Source organism: Ranitomeya imitator, chromosome 2, assembly GCF_032444005.1.
Source record: "Ranitomeya imitator isolate aRanImi1 chromosome 2, aRanImi1.pri, whole genome shotgun sequence".
Classification (NCBI taxonomy): Eukaryota; Metazoa; Chordata; class Amphibia; order Anura; family Dendrobatidae; genus Ranitomeya; species Ranitomeya imitator.
Window position 1 is genome coordinate 106,042,609 of NC_091283.1, and position 24,249 is coordinate 106,066,857.

Here is a 24,249-nt window from a genome sequence, read left to right on the forward strand (position 1 = left end):
TACGAGGTGAGCACCTTTGTGAATGTCCCCAAATATCTTTATACATAGATAAGACCCTATTGTGCTTTTTCCTTCCCAGCTTTTCTCTTCCATTATTTCTTACTTATAGGATTATTTCAGTGATAATCAATGATCACTTCTACACTTGATCTCAGATTAGAGTTAGATAGATAGGGCTAAACTTGAGGGCCCCCACTGATTGACAGAAAGTGATTCAAATTTTCCAAATTCCTTACCAGCTACAAGAGGAGGAAATGAATGAAGCAAAAGGCAAGCATATGCACTGCGGTAAAGATGCAAAATCCATTCTCTCTGGCTGTGGCCAGGAGCAGAGTGAATTTCCTTTCCCTTTGGGATCCTTGACTCATCTTATGATTAACTAGGTTGGCGAGACTTCACCTGTGCACCACACACCGCATAGATGAAGTCATGCAAATCCTATGTATGAAACACCAAGTCGGGAACCCAAAAGCTCAGGAAATTCGCACAGCTTCTTCCATGGCCAAAAAGCACTGACTTAGACCATGGACCAGGGTTGTAAGAAGTGACCTGCTCATCTATACTCTCCTATACTCTCTATTTATAGCCTCAATCCTCTGATGATGCCAGTTGTCTGGTGAAACATATTGGGAAGGCTTAGGACTGTTTCTGAATAAGCACTGGTCAGTTATGTAGATAATGAACATAGTGAGATAGGATAGTGTAGGTCCACGTCTTGGGGTATATATTAGATGGAGCAATAGATAGATATTGTTAGCCCCTATTTTTTCCAAACTACATACTGATCTCTGCTAATTTTAATATGTTATTCCTATTAATAGTGTAAATAAAAGTAAAATTTAATAGTTTAATAGGGATTTTTTGCCTTTTGGAAGTTTGATAATATTTGTATGTACCCTACGCTGACTTTTTGAACACCATAGTTTGGTTTTTGATCTCTACTCTGCGGCTCTATCCTAAGTCTATGACACAGTGTAAGATGAAGCAATATTTGTAGCTCTTCTTTTGATTGTTGGGGGTTCTCGCAATCGAACAGTTATCACCAATTAACCCCTAACAAGCAAACAGTTATCATCTATTCAGTGCAGAGATGATAATTTGGTATAGTGTCAATAACCTTTTAAAGACTTTCAATTTCAGAGGCAAAGTTCTACAATGCAATGGTCTATAGGTGATGATAGCTGTCGAGACTATTGGCTCCTATTAGATATGTGTGAAAGATGTTAAAATTAATGTGGTGATTTAATATAGAGCAGTTGGTGGATGTATTCTAATTATTTTCTGTTTTTATACTTCCAGTTTGTGGCACAGCCAAATTGTCAGCAGTTACTGGCTACACTGTGGTACGATGGATTCCCAGGTTGGCGCCGGAAGCACTGGGTAGTGAAGCTGTTGACCTGCATCACCATTGGATTGCTTTTTCCTGTGCTTTCTATGGCATATTTAATTGCACCCAAGAGCAGGCTGGGACTGTTCATTAAAAAGCCATTCATCAAGTTTATTTGCCACACAGGCTCCTATCTGACTTTCTTATTCCTCTTGCTTTTGGCATCACAGCACATAGTTAGGACTGACTTGCACATGCAAGGGCCTCCCCCCACTGTGGTTGAGTGGATGATATTACCATGGGTCCTAGGTAAGTTTATCTACTTATATTATTATGTGACTATTGAAGAACATGTATTTAATAGGAAAATTGCTGGGAAAATTGTGAGAAGGTATTCTTCATATAAATAATAATAATAATAATAATAAAAATCGGACTATGGTTGAATAACAATTCGCTAGTCACATTGTATATGGCGTCATGTTAGACAAGTACCCCAGAATGCATGGATTTAAAATTATTCCAGTGTCTGATACTAAAGGGGTTCTCCGAAGCTGAAACATTGGTAGGTCATCCTTAGGAAAGGCCAATGTTTAATTCATGACCGTCCAACATCTGTCACTCCCACCAATCAGGACAATGAAGGTGTCTTTGGAGTGAAATGCAGAAATGTGCTGATCAGTAGCTTCCCAGAGGTTGGAGTCCACATGATGAATATCACTTGTTGTCCTATTAATAAGTCAGAATTATGGCTGCAGAGATTTCTTCCACTATTTACCTAAATGCCCAAAGCTGATGAGGGTGTTAGTTTGTAGTTTTCATTAGTATCATTAAATAATGCAATGTCTTTAAAGGGTAAAATAAATGCCCTGCTTGTGTTTTTAATGGGATCATCTTGCTGGGAGAACTTCCCAACCCACTCTTTATTTCTCCAATATATGCACGTCAGTCCAATGATTATTTTATTGCAAATATTGCTGACTTCAAATGTTGGCCAATTTATCATCACTGACAAATGTTAGATATCTATAACAAGATGTATTGTTATACATGCTGTAATCTAGCTGCAGTCAAAGTCTGTGGTGAAGTCTGAACCATCAGTGTAACAGGATAATTGTTCTACTTGGTTCCAATACATGAAACCTAATTGGAGATTTCCGCTTAGACAGCGCTGCAGCTAATCACTGAGCTCAGCAGCTTGTGATGTCAACTCAGGCAGAGCCACTGAGCTCAGTGATTGGCTACAGCGCTGATGAGGTGACATCAGCGCTGCAGACAATAACAGACACTGGAATTAGCGGTGGAGTCTCAACGCTTGACCCAGGGAGGGTGAGAAAAGCAACGTTTGTTTGTTTCTTAATACAATCTGCAGCCGGGAAACTTGGGTTTTCCAAAACTGTAAAACCCCTTTCAGTTTTTAATATATATTTGTAATCCAGGTTACTAATAATGTTATATTGTATTACCGTTGATTATGTCAAAAGTACGGTATATCATAACAGAAAATATAAATTGTAATAAATGGTCACCATCAGCGTGAAGAAGCGATCAAATTACCTTGAAAAATGTAATGAATATGTAGACCCTCACAGCCATTTATAGTTGGTAATATTCCTGTAGAATCAGACAACACAGGGGATGTCGTCGACAGTTTCCTAATAGTTTGTGTATTATTTCAGGAGACCTCCTAGTGTCACAGGAGCCATGGGCTGTGTCCCTCTGATGGTGTCACAGTAGTGGAGGCACGGAGTCACGGGCTGAGTTATAGAGAGATGGTGTCAGAATTGTTTTTGTTGCTCTATACCTGTGTTTTATTGTTATGATCTCACTGAAATATATGTAATTATTTTTTGGTTGTGCTCTATTTTGATGATGTTACAAATGAATGTTTGCCTTTATTCCTGCATTGTGGACCGCTGTGGTGATTTCACACTACTTTGTGTTTTTTTTTTAATTTTGCCATATTCAATTGTTTATTCCTTTATGGATCTATGCTATTGTGGCTTGAGTATTATTAAAAAGTCATGTTCTATTAGGATGATAACATAATTAGGTATTTTATATATTATTTTGCTGTTTTCTATTTTTAAATGAGTGGTCTGAAACACAAATTAATTTTCATCCTAAATCCCTATCGATTTAATGCCATGATCCAATCTAATTTTGAATATACTATAGGTAAAAAAACACTATCTAACTGCTTAATTTTTTTACTACTTCCTTATTCTGATGCTTTAAGAATCCCAGTGCATGCTGGGATACTCAATTGATGCGTCATCAGGGGGCAAAGGCTGCAGTCAAAGCTGCAGCCTCTGTTACCTCCGTTTCAGGGGCTCTACAAGTCTCTGCTCTGCAAAGCATGTGTCAGTTGTCAATTTGGATGCATGCTCAGTAGATTCTTGCGCAATAGAGGGCTAACAACAAACCCTGACGAAGCTGGGCGAAACGCACGTTGGGGCTGCAGGGCTGTACACCTAACAGAGCACCATATTATTGCTATATAAGTTTGCCTCCTATACTCTTCTACCTCATGTTTTTGTTAACCCTTAGGAAATGTACTGCAATAGATATGTGGGCATACTAATTATATACTGTTTATAGCCTTGGCAGGTTCATTGTTATGGGGAAGTACCCCAATATGCAAATATGGGGCGCCGTTGTGCACCGAAGTCTTGGCCACACTAAAGCCCCCTCGTTAGCATGTAAAGTTATATTTCCAGGCTCTGTGCCAGTAACAGGTAAAATGCTAGTCTGGTTGTTATAGGGGCTAAGTCCCCAACTACTCTGTGTAGCCTATTTAAAATTAATTTTGGGGGTTGACAGACTACCTTTAATAGTTATTACTGTGTGATTATATCAAATTAGTCTTATCCTATGATGTATAGGTATGTCATGGGTCGCCTCCTTCTTTTTGATGCAGGCTCCGGCACTGAGACTGTATCTTTTCAGGCACATGTCAGCTGATCTGGTAAAATTGCAACTGTTAGCATGTTAAATATTGAGGTAAATCTCTGACTGCAGCATTAAACATGAGCATGCCGGAAGTGTGTATCAAACCCTGCCCATCGGCGCCCCCTACATGCTGAAAAGTAGCTGTGCCATAGAGCGATTTTTTTTGCCGTGCCACCTATGTCATGGAGAAACTTGCTGGATTGTTTATGACATTGCTTTAAAATGCAATAACGGGAGATCAAAAGATTGTATTTGCAGCAAAATGGTATCATTAAAAACGTAAGCTCGGCACTGCTTGATTAACAGGCGTAGGCATAGAAAGAGTTGTCAACCAAGTCCGGCCAGGTCTTCAAAGAGCCAGAGATGAACCAAAAAGCATGAAACTGTTAACAGGTTCCCTCTAAATATCTTTTTATCAACACAAATTTACATTGCTAAATTAAGCGAGTAAAATAGAATCTTGACCAAAAGATATCGAAAATTAAATGGAAAATCAAATGGACTGTGAATCAACACATGTTCTAATACTTTAACTTGGGATCGTAAGGTTAAAGACTTTCACTCTCAATATCTTTCTTTTTCTGTCTCTCTCACTCTTCTTTCTTTTGTTATGTTGCTCTGTTACGGGAATAAAAAAATAAATCATGGAAGGGTTTTTAATGATATCATTGCAGCACAGACACTTATGGTTTATTCATTAACAAGAGAAATATTAAGCCACCGACATGATGATTTGTCAAAGTGTCTGAGCCCCCGTGATTTTACTATTTTTTGTATATTTGCGTGTTTTTATTTCCTTGCTGTACTCCACTATGATGACACAATAGTGTTTGTCTTTCAGTATACTTTGTCTATAGTATTGTGATGATGTCAAAATACCAATTGTATATATCTATTGGCAGTGTTGTATTGTAATGATGTAACAATAGTGTTTGTCTTTATTTCTATGCTGCTTATAAATATGATGTCATAAAAATGTTTGTTCTTATCTATATATTGTGATGATGCCACAATACTTTTTGCCCATCGGACAAGCAAGCCAAACTTATTCAGTAGAAATGTATCCATAGAGCTTTAATCCCTTCCCAAAATTCTCTGTACATGTACAGGCAGTGGGTGCCAACTGTGTTATACAGGTGACATCTGTCTGCAACTCCCAGAGTTGAGGATGACTCAGAACCTGGCAGTATAATCCTTTATATACCACGGTCAATAGAGTCCGCAGCATGTAGACAGGCAGAGGAACCCTCCCCAACAGCCAACCTCAGTGCTAATAGTTTGTCATGGTAGATAGGGGTGTAATAAATGAATATTTGTAGATTTTTCTTTAATTGTACTTTTTAGCTAGAGATCAAGCTATTAACATATTAATGTAATTGTTAGCTTTTCAAAAGTTGCCTAAAACTTTTTTTTTGAGCGGCGGGTGTTATACGTGACCAATCACCAATTTTAAAGCTACAACAATTATTTATGTAATCTGAAAGAAACATGATGTAGGAGCAGAGCCTCTGAATCCAGGGAAGTGTCACTTAGTCAGCTGTGTTTTGCTGTTTCAATAAAGTCAGGGTTTTATCAGCAGGATATTATCACTGCTGGACTAGTTGTCTTGTGCCTCCTGGTCCAATAACACCCCCAGCACTGATTAGCAGCTATCTGTCACTATACAATGTACACAGAAAGATGCCAATCAGTGGTGTGGGCAGGGTTATACCCTACTCAGCATTCAGAGAACTGCAAGATCTGCAAAAAATCACAACAGTGCACCGTGGTGAAACATCACTGGAATCAGGGTTTCTCCTGCTGTCGGAATACATGGTAGAAACCTGCTGACAAATTCCCTTTAATGTTCACCATAAATGATAACTACTGCATATTGGATCCAGTTGGATGAAAACATGGGTGGGCTGTGCTGCTGGAGATAATCAGTTTTTCATAAATAACAACGAGGAAAAGGCTTTTTATGCACAACGCGTTTCAACACTATCAACAGCAGCAGCAGTTGTTTTTCTCCGTGCCTATGTAGGAGTTGTGGCTACACAACATCACCAGGTGAGCGTAACCAGCACTCTCCTACTCTACCTCCATACTGTATCACCCTATTAAGTGTTTCCCACATCTAGATTTACACAACTATTATATATTCCTTTCAGTCTTGCACAGCTAAAATAGAAACACTTCCAAAAAGTATTTTTCAGATTTATGCAAGATAGCTATCTAGAATCAATTCTATCATGCAAAAGTACGTTTTTTATTTATTTTTTTTACAAGTAATTTTTATTAAATTTAAATTTTAACAAGGGAAACCAAATAATAACATATCAATTCGTAGCATAAGAGTGGAGAAGAGGGAAAGTAAATGCAAAGGAAGGAATAAGGGAAAAAATCTTAACTAAAACCAAAAAGTTGTTAAAGTTGAAAGGTAATGGGGAAGACATAAATAGGACAAAGTGGAAACGGGAAAAAAAACCCACACAAAATAAAGAGTCTAGGAATATGTGAGCGTCAGCCGGATCTGTAGTCATGGCCTACATAGGTGTCTGCACAAGCGCGCCCCAGCCACCCGCATCATATAGATAAAGTCCCACTTCCTTACTTGCTTGGTTTCCCGGGTGCTCCCTGGGACGCAGAAGTACTACTTCTTCTGACTTAGTACACAAAGCGACAGAGACTGATTCCAACTTCAACCGAAGAACTTTACTTGTTTGCATACACAGCACATCTATGTCAGTAACAGCATCAACATACAGGTCCACACAACTCACTTCTTTGTCTTTCCCTGCGTTCATTCCTACATCCTTCAGTAGGTCACGGGGTCGTGCCGTTTCGACTGGCACTGCAGCATCCTCACTGTTCAGCTTCACTACTTTCAGGTATTCCCCTGTCTGTTTCGCTACAGACATGAAGGCATCAGCCCATGCAGTAAGCTGCCACATGATGAAGCAACCTGCGTCCCTTTCCTTCTGCACAGCATCTCTTTCTTGTTGCACTGCTGCACTTCTGGCCTCCCTGGCCCCTGGTCAGCTGGGCTTCTTACTTCAAACATTACGGAGCCATCCGTCCTGTGCGGGCTCCCCAGCCCTTCTCCATCAACACAGGAAAACCCTATATCCTATACACAGTTGACTCCTCCTATGTGTAACTATTGACAGTCCTAAATACTGCCATGTCCCCATCTAGTGGACTAACTATATGCTGCACTTTCCCTATCACACAGTATATGCATATGTACATAACAGCATAATGACATAACAATAAGTTAGATGTACAAGTCATTAAAATGGGACATATTAGAGGACACAGCAGTTCTGTAACCCCGCTTACAAATACACAGAATATGGTCAAGAATTGACCAATATATACATAGTAAATTATTTTCAATTGAATTCAAAAATAAAAACCCCTTAACATCAATTAACTTGAGTTAACCTCTGTTTGAGAGAAGGGACCTACAGATAAATGTCTAATGTAAAGGGGTTACGACAAAGAAGTTGCACATTTCTTGTTCCAAAGGGACCGAGCTTTCTCATATTTTTAAAATATTGCAATTTTTAAAAGCATGATTATGCTCATATACGTTATGTGTTGCTACTCGTTCAATGACATCTTCGATACAAGGAGTGTCTTTATGTCTCCAGAACGTAGCTACTAAATGACTGGTAGTAATTAGTATGTGGGAGACAACATATTGGTGCTATTTTAACAGTATATCGATGCCCAAGGAAAGAATTGCTAGGGAAGGGGAGAGTGAGATTTGGTTACCTAAGACTTCATTAACCCCTTTGCGACATGAGACGTACTATCCCGTCGAGGTGGTCTGGGCCCCTATGACCACTGACGGGATAGTACGTCATCGCCGATCAGCCGCGCTCACGGGGGAAGCGCGTACAATCACGGCCGGGTGTCAGCTGAATATCACAGCTGACATCCGACACTATGTGCCAGAACACTGCGCTCAAACATGATCGCAGCATTCCGGCAGCATAGGGAAGCATTGCGCAGGGAGGGGGCTCCCTGCGTGCTTCCCTGGGACCCTCGGAACAACGCAATGTGATCGCGCTGTTCCGAGCGTCTCCTCCATCCTCCTCCCTGCAGATCCCAAATCCAAGATGGCCATGGGGGCCTTCTGGGTCCTGCAGGGAGGTGGCTTGCAAGCGTTTGCTGAGAGTAGGTGTCAGCAAACTTGCAGCACTGCCTGTCAGATCACTGATCTGACACAGTACTGTGCAAGCACTATAGCATGATGTCCCACCCTGGGACAAAGTAAAAAAAAATATTTAAATGTGCAAAAAGAAAAAAAAATCCTAAATAAATAAAAAAATATATATATTGTTCTAATAAATATATTTCTTTATGTACATACAAAAAACAATAAAAGTACGCATATTTAGTATCGCTGCGTCCATAGCGACCCGACCTATAAAAGTGTCACACTAGTTAACCCCTTCAGTGAACACCGTAAAAAGAAAAAGAAAAAAAGAGGCAAAAACACAATGCTTTAAACACAATGCTTTATCATCATACTGCCGAACAAAAAGTGGAATAACATGCAATCAAAAAGATGGATATAAATAAACATGGTACCACCGATCATCTTGTCCCGCAAAAAACGAGCCACCAAACAGCATCATCAGCAAAAAATAAAAAAGTTATAGCCCTCAGAATAAAGCAATGCAAAAATAATTATTTTTTCTCTAAAATAGTTTTTATTGTATAAAAGCACCAAAACATAAAAAATGATATAACTGAGCTATCGCTGTAATCATACTGAACCAAAGAATAAAACTGCTTTATCAATTTTACCAAATGCGGAACAGTATAAACGCCCCCCCCCCAAAAGAAATTCACGAATTGCTGTTTTTTGTTTTTTCTGCCTAACAAAAATCGGAATAAAAAGCTATCAAAAAATGTCATGTGCTCAAAAATGGTATCAACTCGTCCTGCAAACAACAAGACCTCACATGACTCTGTGGACCAAAATATGGAAAAATTATTGTCACGGGGCTACCACAACTAAGAGGCTTCAGAGAACCGCAGCGCTCTGGGCCTCGTTCACACACAGTGAACAGAAGCTCTTCTCCTGAATTCTGACCTGGCTGCCTTGTGCCAGCAGTGCAGGAGTTAACCTTGCTGCTGAAGTTGCTGAGAGCTTGGTCTCTCAACTGAATTGGATTTTGTAATCTCATCCTCTATATAGACCTAGCTTTGACTACAACTGTTGTCAGTGATCAGTTCAGCTGCCTGGCTTGGAGTGTGAAGGAGCATAGTGCTGGAGCTTGGAGGTTTATCTACTTAGATGGTTGTCTGCTTATTTGGTTGCACGTTAAACCTGTTTTCTCTCCTTTGTTCTTTCCCCCCCCCTTTTTTACTATTCAGTGTTTCCTCAGTGGTTGTGTGAGTTTTCAGGATGTTTGCTATTTAAGTTACTATTTCTGTATTCCCTGTCTATTTGTCATTTTGCAATTTTTGTGCAGTCCTCCTTCCTGGGGGGAGAGGGGACCACTGATAGGGTCTACACAGGAGACAGGGATACGCTGGCGGCTCAGGCCTCCTAACCATTATAGATACCCCTGAGGTAAGGGCAAGTCAGGGCCCCTTTATAGCATCAGGGACAGGTGCGGGTCCCAGTACGCCATCCTGCCCCTTTATTGCCGTTCACGGCGTGACAATTATACCTCTCAGAATGTGGTAATGCAAAAAATATTTTATGCAATAAAAAGCGTCTTTTAGTGTGTGACAGCTGCCAAACATAAAAACCCTCTATAAATAGTAAGTCAAACCCCTCTTTATCACCGCCTTAGTTAGGTAAAAATAATAAAATTACAAAAATGTATTTCCATTTTCTCATCAGTGTTAGGATTAGGGTTGGGGCTAAAGTTAAGGTTAGGGTTGGGGCTAAAGTTAGGGTTAGGGTTGGGGCTAAAGTTAGGGTTAGGGTTGGGGCTAAAGTTAGGGTTGGGGCTAAAGTTAGGGTTAGGGTTGGGGCTAGAGTTGGGGTTAGGGTTTGGATTACATTTACGGTTGGGCTAGGGGTGTGTCAGGATTAGGGCTATGGTTAGGGTTAGGGGTGTGTCGGGGTTAGGGGTGTGCTGAGGTTAAGATTAGGGTTAAGGGTGTGTTTGGGTTAGGGGTGTGGTTAGGGTTGAGATTAGGGGTAGGGGTGTGTTGGGGTTAGGGGTGTGGTTAGGGTTGGGATTAGGGTTAGGGGTGTGTTGGGGTTAGGGTTGGAGTTAGAATTGGGAGGTTTCCACTGTTTAAGCACACCAGGGGCTCTGCAAACGCAACATGACGTCCGATCTCATTCCATACAATTCTGCACTGGAAAAGTAAAATGGTGCTCCTTCCCTTCCGAGCTCTGCCGTGCGCCCAAACAATGGTTTACCCCCACATATGGGGTATCAACGTACTCAGGACAAATTGCACAACAACTTTTATGGTCCAATTTCTCCTGTTACCCTTGGAAAAATACAAAACTGGGGGCTAAAAATCATTTTTGTGGAAAAAAAAAGATTTTTTATTTTCATGGCTCTGCGTTATAAACTTTAGTGAAACACTTGGGGGTTCAAAGTTCTCACAACACATCTAGATAAGTTCCTTGGGGGTTTAGTTTCTATTATGGGGTCAATTGTGGGGGGTTTCTACTGTTTAGGTACATCAGGGGCTCTCCAAATGCAACGTGATGCCGGCAAACCATTCCATCAAAGTCTGCATTCCAAAACGCCACTTCTTCCCTTCCAAGCTCTGCCATGCACCCAAACGGTAGTTTTCTCCCTCATATGGGGTGTCAGCATACTCAGGACAAATTGCAAAACAACTTTTGGGGTCCAATTTCTCCTGTTACCCTTGGGAAAAATAAAAAATTGGGGGCAAAGAATCATTTTTGTGAAAAAAATAAGATTTTTTATTTTTACGGCTCTACATTATAAACTTCTGTGAAGCACTTGAGGGTTCAAAGTGCTCACCACACATCTAGATAAGTTTCTTATGGGGTCTACTTTCCAAAATGGTGTCACTTTAGGGGGTTTCCACTGTTTAGGCACATCAGGGGCTCTCCAAATATGACAAGGCGTCCTATCTCAATTCCATCCAATTTTGCATTGAAAAGTCAAATGGCGCTCACTCCTTCCCTTCCGAGCTCTGCCATGCGCCCAAACAGTGGTTTACCCCCACATATGGGGTATCAGCATACTCAGAACAAATTGTACAACAACTTTTAGGGTCCAATTTCTCCTGTTACCCTTGGTAAAATAAAACAAATTGGATCTGAAATAAATTTTATGTGAAAAAAAGTTAAATGTTAATTTTTTTTTAAACATTCCAAAAATTCCTGTGAAACACCTGAAGAGTTAATAAACTTCTTGAATGTTGTTTTGAGCACCTTGAGGGGTGCAGTTTTTAGAATGGTGTCACACTTGGGTATTTTCAATCATATAGACCCCTCAAAGTGACTTCAAATGTGACGTGGTCCCCCAAAAAATGGTGTTGTAAAAATGGGAAATTGCTAATCAACTTTTAATCCTTATAACTACCTAACAAAAATTTTGGTTCCAAAATTGTGTTGATGTAAAGTAGACAAGTTGGAAATGTTACTTATTAAGTATTTTGTGTGACATATTTCTGTGATTTAAGGGCATGAAAATTCAAAGTTGGAAAATTGCAAAATTTTCAACATTTTCGCCAAATTTCCATTTTTTTCACAAAGAAACTCAAGTAATGTCAAGGAAATTTTACCAGTATCATGACTTACAATATGTCATGAGAAAACAATGTCAGAATCGCCGAGATCCGTTGAAGCGTTCCGGAGTTATAAAACTTTGCACAAGAAAGTAGAAGAATGCGGCACTCACCCAGGTTGCGAAGTGAATATCTTTAATCTGTCTTTAATCCATGTGCAGACTTTGCATAAAAGACAAGCGGAGACGACGAGGGTGTGGGGAGAGTGAGCTGGACGACGGTCGTTTCGCACAATTAGTGCTTCCACGGGCTTCCATGGACCCGTGGAAGCACTAATTGTGTGAAACGGCTGTCGTCCAGCTCACTCTCCCTGCACCCTCGTCGTCTCCGCTTGTCTTTTATGCAAAGTCTGTACATGGATTAAAGACAGATTAAAGATATTCACTTCGCAACCTTGGTGAGTGCCGCATTCTTCTACTTTCTTGTGCAAAGTTTTACTGTGCTGTTATGACTTTTTATGCTGAGCACCACGCTCCAGTACTGCATGGATACCGCACGTTGTGGGTCTAAAGAGGTGTATTTGATTCAGCGCTCCCAATACTGCATTGTTGAGTCCTGGTGCCGTTTGTCTCTTTGAACTTCCGGAGTTATAACCTCATAAAGGGACAGTGGTCAGAATTGTAAAAATTGGCCCAGTCATTAACGTGCAAACCACCCTTGTGTGTACAGGAGTTAATAAGAGATTCAAACTTTTTATAAAGTACTAGATGGCAGCCCGATTCTAAAGAATCGGGAGTCTAGAATCCATATATACTTTATTTATTCAAATGTAAGAATAATACAATTAATAAATAATAGTAAGAAAGAACAAAAAATGGCTGCACTCACCAGCTCTTGACAATTCTTGTTATTTAAGGTACAGTTACACAGGATGTGAAAATGTCACTGAACCACTTCACAACTAAATATATATAGTTTTGGTAAATGGTATTATCATTTTTTTGACGAAATTCGGCAGGAGCTTGAAGAGCAACGTCACTGGGCCCGCCTCCACGCAGTAGAAACTTGCTGTGAGGTAAAAATTCAAAAATCACACCAAAATGGCGGGCGGAGTATGTCACAGTACGGCACGTTTCTGATTGGTCGCTCGCAGCAGGCGGCAACCAATCAGACACTGGACACTGTTGACGTCACTTATCTCCGGACATTAGCTCCGGACATTAGCTCCGGACATTAGCTCCGGACATTAGCTCCGCACATTAGCTCCGGACATTAGCTCCGGACAAAGCCACGGAAGTTGGCACAAATTGCAGGAAGCACAAAGCACCAGCCCATTTCCCCTACAACCAGGATGGGCAACACTCCAAAAATACTAAATACATACTACTAATAGAGTTATTAAACTCCACATAGTAAAGAAGCGTTTTAAATTTAAACAAATAACTTTATTAACATGTAAAAACCACATAAACTTAAAAAATGCCTCACAATCAAAATTAGTGAAAACCAGACAGAGGTCAGCTCACGAATCGGCAGAACACATACATCTTATGGTATCGTACATATGTCATATGTTACCTCAAAATTGGTAGGGCCACGCAATGTAAATAGTTTTAAAATACCGGTACAGATTACATATATAGGGCACTGTCTGCGACTATCAAAAAAATGTCAAAGCACACTGTATACTCCTGTCCCCTTACCACAAATGGAGAGATAAAATTACTCCCCCATTTCAAGGGCAATTGCCCAGTGTTGAATATGGCATGGATAGACCTTATATCCGTATTGAAACGCTAATCCAATCACCAGGGATAGCCCATATAACCTGCATGTATTGCCAGTATCAGTATAAGGAAAGTACAGAGCTGCCAAGAAAATCCCCAGACAAACCCCTATTGCACCTCCCGTACGGCCCACACATGAACACAATTAAGAGATCAGAATCTGATCTCATACATATTACCTCTCGGTGTTTGCCGTAATCCTAGCCTCGTGGCACGCTGAACCTCCGTCAACCCCGACGCGCGTTTCGCATCTGCTTCCTCTTGGGGGCCCCCAAGAGGAAGCAGATGCGAAACGCGCGTTTGTCTGGGGATTTTCTTGGCAGCTCTGTACTTTCCTTATACTGATACTGGCGATACATGCAGGTTATATGGGCTATCCCTGGTGATTGGATTAGCGTTTCAATACGGATATAAGGTCTATCCATGCCATATTCAACACTGGGCAATTGCCCTTGAAATGGGGGAGTAATTTTATCTCTCCATTTGTGGTAAGGGGACAGGAGTATACAGTGTGCTTTGACATTTTTTTGATAGTCGCAGACAGTGCCCTATATATGTAATCTGTACCGGTATTTTAAAACTATTTACATTGCGTGGCCCTACCAATTTTGAGGTAACATATGACATATGTACGATACCATAAGATGTATGTGTTCTGCCGATTCGTGAGCTGACCTCTGTCTGGTTTTCACTAATTTTGATTGTGAGGCATTTTTTAAGTGTATGTGGTTTTTACATGTTAATAAAGTTATTTGTTTAAATTTAAAACGCTTCTTTACTATGTGGAGTTTAATAACTCTATTAGTAGTATGTATTTACAAATTGCAGGAAGTAGTATTCTAGGCAATTAATCTCCGGACATTAGCTCCGGACATTAGCTCCGGACATTAGCTCCGGACAAAGCCACGGAAGTTGGCACAAATTGCAGGAAGTAGTATTCTAGGCAATTATATATATAGATACTGATACTACTAGGCTCACAGAACATGTGTTTTAAATTAGCACTGTGTCCACATTCTTTCCAACAAAGGGGAGATTGGGATGGAGAGATCTTATTCAATCTTCGAAGTGTGAGATACCATCTAGTAAGTAACTTATAACAAGTTTCATGTAGGGTGACACAAATGTTTGATTTGTACATGATTTTCAGAGCTCTCTCCCACTCCAACTAGAACTTTTTATTTATTTATTATTTTTGAATAAATCTTTTTTTTATAGTCTTTAGAGTCGTTTCTAGGTTAACTTCTATCAATTTGTTTGGATCTCTTGTAATTTCGATATTCAGAAATGGGATAGTTTGGCCCTCCCAATTATATTCAAACTCGCCCTGAATTATTTGTTTTAGCTCACTGTCTATGTTTAAGTCTAATATTTTGGATTTAAATAATTTTATTTTATAATAGAGACCTTTGTGAATTCTTTGATTTCTTTAGAAATTTCGCTCAAGGATGATAGTGAATTTGCTTACCGGAAGAATGACATAGTCTGCAAATAAACTGGTTTTAAAATTTCGAATTTCAGTAGGACCTCATGCTATTATTTTTTTCTCTTTCAGCAAATGGCTCCATAATTAGAGCAAAAGAATAGGGGATAATGCACAGCCTTGTCTGGTGTCATTAGAAATTTTAAAAGTACTGATGCGTGATTGTTGGAAATCACTCTTATAGATGGATTATTATATAGAACCAAGATTTCTTTCATTGTGCCGTTAAAGTCAAATTTTACAAAAGTTTTTTAAAAAGCCCCAAAGGATTCTGTCAAAGGCCTTTGACAGAATCTAATGAAAGGAACAGGTAAGGTACTTTGGCAAAATCAATAACTTTTAAAGGATTAATCTGCAGGTGGCATTTGAAGTTTGCCTGCTGTTTATAAAACACACTTAAACCTAGTGGACCAAATAATAATTTGGGGATTATTAATTTTAATCCATTAGCAATGGCCTTTGTGTAGATTTTTACATCGGAATTCAAAAGGGAAAACGGCAAATAGTATTTGGTAGAGGTTGGATCACCTTTGACTTTTGGGATGAATATAATGTTGGCTTGTGTCATTTCCATTGGAATATTACTGGATACTAGAAAGTTACTAAAGAGGCTCGTTAATGAGGGGGTAAGATGATTTAAAAAGGTGAATAAAATTCGCTATTAAAACCAGCTATACTTGGTGATTTACCTTTTTTTAGATTTCTAATAATGTCACTTATTTCTTCTGTAGAGAAGGGTTTGTTGAGATAGTCAGTTTTGTCTAAAGTCAATTTGGGGAGATGTAAAAATTTGTTAATATTGTTGTCAGAAGGTTGAGGAATGGACAGATAATTTTAAGATTTCTTTTGGATTAATACAGTCCTGACCATTTTCCCTTTTCAGCAACAATATTCACATTTTGGACCATTGGACTTTATTTCCTCTTGTCATTAACCTAGTGGGTTTATTATTGGAAGCATAATAGTTTCTGTTATGCTTTTGGTAATCTTGTCATACTCTTTTGCTAAAACGGTTTTTAGTTTTATCCTAAGGTCTAATATGTGTTTCTGAAGAAGGGTGGAAGGGTTAAATTGATATAATGAACTCAGGGATTGGATGTTTTTGGTTATTTCTTCGGTTTATTTTTATCTTTAGTAAATCTATAGGGTTGAGTGACTTTTACTTTTATAGGATCGGGTCGGGTTTCACGAAACCCGACTTTTTCAAAAGTCGGGTCGAGTGAAATCGGCCGATCCTATAGAAAAGTCGGGGTTGGGGTCGGCCGAAACACGAAAACCAATGCAGTGCAATGGGATACTATGGTTCCCAGGGTCTGAAGGAGAGGAAACTCTCCTTCAGGCCCTGGGATCCATATTTAAGTGTAAAATAAAGAATTAAAATAAAAAATATTGCTATACTTACCCTCTGACGTGCCCTGGTACTAACCGGCAGCCTTCCTTCCTTAGAATCAGCGAGTGAAAGACCTTAGATGACGTCGCGGCTTGTGATTGGTCGCGCGACCGCCCATGTGACCGCTCACGCGACCAATCACAAGCCGCGACGTCACCGAAGGTCCTTCAAGCGCTGATTCTTAGGAAGGAAGGCTGCCGGAAAGAAGCAGGGCGCGTCCGAGGGTGAGTATATTCCTATTAGGTACCAGGGCGCGTCAGAGGGTAAGTATAGCAATATTTTTTATTTTAATTCTTTATTTTACACTTAAATATGGATTCCGATACCGATTTCTGATATTGCAAACATATCGGAACTTGGTATCGGAATTCCGATACCAGATTCAGAAGATCGCCGACCTCATTGCCGACCCCACACAGGGGTCGGGTTTCATGAAACCCGACTTTGCCAAAAGTCGGCGACTTCTGAAAATGGCCGACCCGTTTCGCTCAACCCTATAAATCTAGCAGAAATTTGAATCAGAACACCTCTCAACACCATTTTTTGGGCGTTCCACAAGACCTGTGACGAGATGTCATCCCTATCACTTTTCAAAAAATAACTTTCCAGTGATTTATCAATGAGTTCCCTATTTTTGCAGTTGAAAAAGAAAAGATTAATATCTCCAGTTAAGTGAATTTTGTATTATAATTTTAATTAATTAATTGTATTCACAAAAGTCCCTTCAGTCAACCAGTTATCCAAGTTATTCTTGGTATCCTATTCCTAGCTGTGGAATCAAGTTTTCATTTGGGATCACGTTGAAAACCCCCAAAAATAAGAAGCTCCCCTTTTTAATTGACTCCACTAGCTCTAACACCTTTCCTAGAAAAGATAGCTGGCCTTTATTTGGGTTATAAATATTTACTAGGGTAAGTTCGGTATTATTAATTTTAAACAAAATGATAATATATCTCCCTTCAGGATTAAAAAATTAGTCAATTGGCTGAAAGTATATCCTGTTTTTTAGCAGCAGAGCGACCCCTGTTTTCTTTTTGGTATTGCTGGCAAGTATAATGTGGGGGAAGTCGGGAATATCAAATATAGGACATTTGCCTGAGCAAATTTTGGTTCTTGTAGGCCAACAATGTCAGCATTTTAATTGTATTCTGAGTTAGAAAATCTTAAACATAAGGGGGGAGATTTACTATTCTAATTGATGCAGAATTCTGGTGCAATTTGCCCCAATACAATAGCTGCCATACATGCCTTGTGCCACATTTAACATGTATTTTACTCCTAATGTCTAACGCATCAATGTGACATGACTTTGCATTAAAGTTATGGTGCTTGAAATGTGACCGAGTATTCATAAAAATGTGCCAACATTTGGTCACAAAGTAAGATATTTTATAGGTGGTGTAAGCTAGGTTAAACAGTCTAAGTCTACTTTGTCTTGAAATTAGACAGTGTTAGTAAATCTGCCCCAATGTTACTGTGTAAAAAATGAAAGATTGCCAAACCTTGCTCTTGGCAACCATCCACTTAGAGTGAATTATCATCAATCCCTTGAATTGGAGGGTGTCTCATCGCTAGAACCTGCACCCATCAGGAAATTTTTATCCCTGATGCAGGACCTTTCAAAATGGAGTCAGATACTTGACCTTCGCTCCATTCATTCTCTAAGGGGCTCCTGGAAAAAGCCGAGCTCTGTGCCCTGCAGTCCCATATTTACTGAATGAAGCATAGTTTGCACATCTGCAGTGCTATTCCATTCTAAAGGGGGAAAAGTGACCAGTCCTGCCTATTAGTGAAGGTCCCAGCAGTCAGACCCACTCTGATCAACAAGCGACCACATCTCCTGTGGATATGTTGTCACTTTTTTAACAAGACATCCCTTTATAATAATAATAATTTTATTTATATAGCGCCAACATATTCCGCAGCGCTTTACAAATTATAGAGGGGACTTGTACAGACAATAGACATTACAGCATAACAGAAATACAGTTCAAAACAGATACCAGGAGGAGTGAGGGCCCTGCTCGCAAGCTTACAAACTATGAGGAAAAGGGGAGACACGAGAGGTGGATGGTAACAATTGCTTTAGTTATTCGGACCAGCTATAGTGTAAGGCTCAGGTGTTCATGTAAAGCTGCATGAACCAGTTACCTGCCTAAGTATGTAGCAGTACAGACACAGAGGGCTAATACTGCATAAAGTGTATGAGAACATGATGCGAGGAACCTTTTTTTTTTTTTTTTTTTTTTTATTATAAATAGGCCACACAGGGATCGTTAGGTTAATGCATTGAGGCGGTAGGCCAGTCTGAACAAATGAGTTTTTAGGGCACGCTTAAAACTGTGGGGATTGGGGATTAATCGTATTAACCTAGGTAGTGCATTCCAAAGAATCGGCGCAGCACGTGTAAAGTCTTGGAGACGGGAGTGGGAGGTTCTGATTATTGAGGATGCTAACCTGAGTTCATTAGCGGAGCGGAGGGCACGGGTAGGGTGGTAGACTGATACCAGGGAGGAGATGTAGGGTGGTGCTGAGCCATGGAGTGCTTTGTGGATGAGGGTAGTAGTTTTGTACTGGATTCTGGAGTGGATGGGTAGCCAGTGTAATGACTGGCACAGGGTAGAGGCATCGGTGTAACGGTTGGTGAGGAATATGATCCTGGCAGCAGCATTCAGGACAGATTGGAGCGGGGAGAGTTTTGCAAGAGGGAGACCGATTAGTAGAGAGTTACAATAGTCCAGACGAGAATGAATAAGTGAAACAGTCAGAGTTTTTGCAGAGTCGAAATTAAGAAAAGGGCGAATTCTAGAAATGTTTTTGAGATGCAGGTAAGAAGAGCGAGCCAGTGATCGGATGTAGGGGGTGAATGAAAGGTCAGAATCAAGGATGACCCCAAGGCAGCGGGCATGTTGCTTTGGAGTAATGGTGGAACCGCACACGGAGATGGCAATGTCAGGCAAAGGTAGGTTAGTAGAGGGAGAGAACACGAGGAGTTCAGTTTTTGACAGGTTTAGTTTCAGATAGAGGGAGGACATGATGTTAGAGACAGCGGTAAGACAATCACTGGTGTTTTCTAAAAAGGTCGGTGTGATATCGGGAGCAGAAGTGTATAATTGGGTGTCGTCAGCATAGAGATGGTACTGGAAACCAAATCTACTGATTGTTTGTCCTTTAGGTTTTCATTATACAAATTTCAGAGCTGAGTTTGACATATTTCATTATGTGCCCTGCTGTCACCATGTATTTGACATTACATAGTGACTTGCCACATGTTTTTATAACTGGGGGCTCAAATACTGATATCATCACCAATGACTGACACAAAATGCTTACTTTAAAGATCCATGCCAGAATAACTGTTTAATCCTTTATTAAATGTTAACTTACTTTCTGTTGACTGATTGAATGCTCCTCTTCTGCAGGCCATTCAACAATGCGCTAGTATAGAAGGTTTGCAAATTAAGGGCATACATTATAAAACTGCGGCATTTGCAGACGACTTATTATTAATCATTTCTAAACCCTTAAGGAGCATTCCAGCCATAATGAATATTATGGAGATCTATAGCAAATTATCTAATTTCAAAATAAACTAAACAAAATCTGAACTACTAAATTTAGGATTACCAGTCAAAGTAGTAAATAACATTAAATCTGCATTTCCCTTTCCCTGGCAAACGAAAAGTCTAACATATTTAGGTATACAGCTATGTGCATCTGACAAATATCTCTTTACTCTTAACTTTAATCAATTATTAACGACCACAACATCACGAATCCGTTCCTGGAAAGACACTTTCCTGTCTTGGATAGGAAGGAAAAACATCTTAAAAAGCTTAATAATACCAACATTTCTTTATATCTTTAATATGCTCCCAATCCAAATCCCCCTCTCTTACCTGTCCAAATTACACTCCTTATTCTTCAGCTATATCTGGCAAAAAAGAAAACCACGCATTAATTCTAAGACCCTTGCTCTGCCGAAAGACTTCGGAGGAATGGGTGCCCCGGATATTGTAAAATATTACCAAGCAACACATATAACAAGAATGATCTATTGGATTAGAAAATTGGATGATAAACAATGGTTAAACATAGAAGAAGCAATGTCTCCTCTCCCTTTGCGTTCCATTCTACTTGGACAAAACAAAGATCTGTCCTCATACAAAATAACAAATGTACACACAATAGCCACAGTTAAAATTTGGGAGAAACTAGGCATGTCCTTAGCCCCACCACTATCTCCACTGACTAAAATCTCAGATCTCTTAGACTCACTTCTCAGTACCGCCATGCACATACCAATAGAACAGTTGTTTAAGGCTGGAGTACTACTATCCTTACAAGATTTAAACAAATTACCTGGACTCTCGGGTCTAACGTTCTTGCAACATGGCAAACTCTCCTATCTTTTTCACCAAAAGTACCGGTTGATTGACACTAATAGATCTCTAACCCCCTTTGAAATCTTATGTGCAAGAGCGAAAACCCCTACCCGAACCCTTTCAATAATATATCAATCATTAATTAGTATTGATACACCATTGAAACGTGCTTATTTGGCTAGATGGGAAAAAGACATAGGTACCTCCTTCTCTGAAACACAAACTAAATATATATATAGAAACTCGCATGGTCCATCTACATGTGTGCGGATTCAGGAAAATTCGTATAAAATTATCTCCAGATGGTATATAACACCCAAACTCACCCAGAGATGGCATTGCAATATAAATACCAACTGTTGGAGATGTGAAGTAGCGGACGGTTCCTACATACACATGTGGTGGTCCTGCTCGCAACTTACTCCAATTTGGAGTGAGATTAACTCTATTATATATAAGGTTTTGGGAAAACAGACAACTCTGAAACCGGAAAATGTCCTTTTAAATCTTCCTCTTTGGCCAAATGAAAAGAACGTCTCCAAAATGGCTCAATTCATTATAGCGGCTGGGAAATCTTTAATTCCGTCATATTGGAATACTAAGAACATACCCACCTCCAGCCAGCTTTACTCCAAAATTGAGCAATTGTTCCACATAGAAGAATTAGCTGCAAGAGTGAATCATACCACTGATAAGTTCTATAACACTTGGAATTCATGGATCCAATTCAGAACCCAAAATACTTTTTACTTTGCAATAGCATAATAAACCATTCAATCCTCAAGGTGTCATCCTAATCCACCCCCCCCCACCTCCTCCCCCCTATCTTACCTCTATCTCTCTCTGTTCCCCCTTATACCTTCTCATCTCTCTAAATCTATAAAGTTACTCCCGTATTAACAATTTTGAACGAGTTGTTAGACTCATTTTCTTTAAAAGTATATGGACTTATTAGTGTCAGTTGGCCTGAGTTTATATTGCTAACTTGTCACATGTTCTTTTGCACTTTGATATGCTCATTCGTAGTTCTTGATGTTCCACTTGTCTGTAATTATTAAAACTTCAATAAAAAGAAAATTGAAAGAAAGAAAGAATGCTCCTCAGTGTCCCTCCTCCCTTCTGCTGCTGAGACCTCACACTGCTAAGTACAAGCTGCTGCTATCAATCATGCTGGGAGGGTGGAGAATAAATACACTTTGACTGATGAGCTGTTTCATTCTATAACTGGCTGGACTTATAAAATTCTAATTTTAATATAAGAATCATACAGCAATTCTGACATGAAATTTCAAAGTAAATGCACCAGTGTCATCAGCTCTAAAAGATTAAATATTTTATGCTCAATCTATTTTATTAAACATTTTATAAACACAAAATATATTATATGAAAAATGATAATATATAGAATCATAGAAAATATCTTGTATTCAAAATGAGGATACCACTTTTAACAGTAAGTCAAACATACCATGGTAGACAATAACGAGGTATTTAAGAAAGGAAGTATCCTCTAAATTATGTAGAAGAAAGTCATAGGATTAGAAAAAGAGGGAAAGAAAGACAAGGGAAGAGAAAAGAAAACAAAAAAGGGAAAAAAAGGGGTTATGGATAAAGGGGTCCTTAAAATCATATATATTAATGTGCAAATTCCTATGTAACTGTAAAAGTCAGCGGAACAAATTATGGAAATCAGGTGAGTCCAGAACTAAAATTCATCCACTCCAAATCCTTCTAAATTTATTGTTTGTTCCATTGCATTCTGCTGACAGCGCCTCCACTCTACAAAGATTGACCATTTCCTTATACCAGTCTAATATGTCAGGGGGGTTTGTAAGTTTCCAAAACCGCGGGATTACCATTCGTGCTGCTGATAGACAAAACCGAAGAATATCTCTTTTCTGAGTCCCTATTGAAGAAGGTGACATTGACAGAAGAGTTATTTGAGGGGACCTTCCTACACTGTTCCCCGTGATTCGTTAATAACTGTCAAAAACCTTCTCCCAGAATGGCTTGATCTTAGAGCACTCCCACTGAATGTGAATCATAGAGCCCACCTCCCTCTTATATCTCCAACATACCTCTGAAACTGCTGGATATATTGTGTCTAGTATAGAAGGGTAATTATACCATCTCATAAGTATTTTATAGTTCTTCTGTTGTGCAGTCCCAGCACTAGCAAGTGTATGAGTGAAGAGAAACCCTCTTTCCCATTCCTGAGGAGACAAGCTTCTCCCCAAGTCTCTCTCCCATGCCTGCTGAAATGTTAATTTCTCCACTTCACCCTCTCTGCTCAATCCCCCATAAATCACTGATATAGCATGTGGCGGCCTATTTTCTTCTAAGAACAATTTCTCAAAAAAAGGTGAAGTTCGAAATTTTATCAAAATTATGTGCCACTAGAAAGGATTGTAATTGCAAGTATTCAAACCACCTAATTTTCTCATTTGGAAACTGATCCTGTATAGAGACAAAAGAAGGCAACGCCCCGTCTTCTAGCACCTGAAACAATCGGGTATCCTCCACTGCGCTCCAACCGAGAAAAGATCGGCGCAATATCCAGGGAGAAAGGATGGATTGAAGAACATTGATGGAAGTGGGCTAATATTCCTATCTGGGAACCCCTTCTTTCGAGATTAAATATTTTATGCAGTTTGCATTGTGAAATCTTTTGATCTATCTATTTTAAATCCAGTTACTATTTAAAAAGTCTGTCTAGGATTTACTATAAATGTAATTTGTATGTTGTAAATGAAAATCTAATAAACAAACCAATAAAAGTTATTACAGAATGAGCCCAAGGCCTCGCTTGAGTAACCTATGCTGATATGTCACCTGCTCTGCTGCCTGTACAGTGCCTTGAAAAAGTATTCATACCCTGTGAACTTTTCCACGTTTTTTCACGTTACACCCACAAATTTAAATGTATTTTATTAGGATTTTGTGTGATGCACCAACACAAAGTAGCAAGTATTTGTGAAGTTTAAAGAAAGTGATACATGGTTTTCTAATTAATTTAAAAATATAGATCTGAAAATTAGGACATGCATTTGTATTCAGACCCTAAATAGAATCCTGTGTGACCTATTGTATCCAGAAGTCACATAATTAGTACATTTAGTCAAACTGTGTATAATTTATTCTCAGTATAACTACATCTGTTCTGTAAAGGCCTCAGAGGTTTGTTTGAGAACAATAGGGATCAAACAGCATCATGAAAATCAAAGAACACATCAGACAGGTCAGGGATAAAGTTA

At 39.4% G+C, this 24,249-nt stretch overlaps 1 protein-coding gene across 1 annotated transcript in view; it reads left to right on the top strand.

The window, feature by feature from the left end:
• TRPC5 (transient receptor potential cation channel subfamily C member 5) overlaps positions 1 to 24,249 on the top strand; it is a 499,839-nt gene that overhangs the window by 387,855 nt on the left and 87,735 nt on the right. The window contains exon 4 of the mRNA XM_069747115.1: positions 1,300 to 1,636. Within this exon, the coding sequence (XP_069603216.1) occupies positions 1,300 to 1,636 (337 nt within the window). The remainder of the gene's footprint in view (positions 1 to 1,299; positions 1,637 to 24,249) is intronic.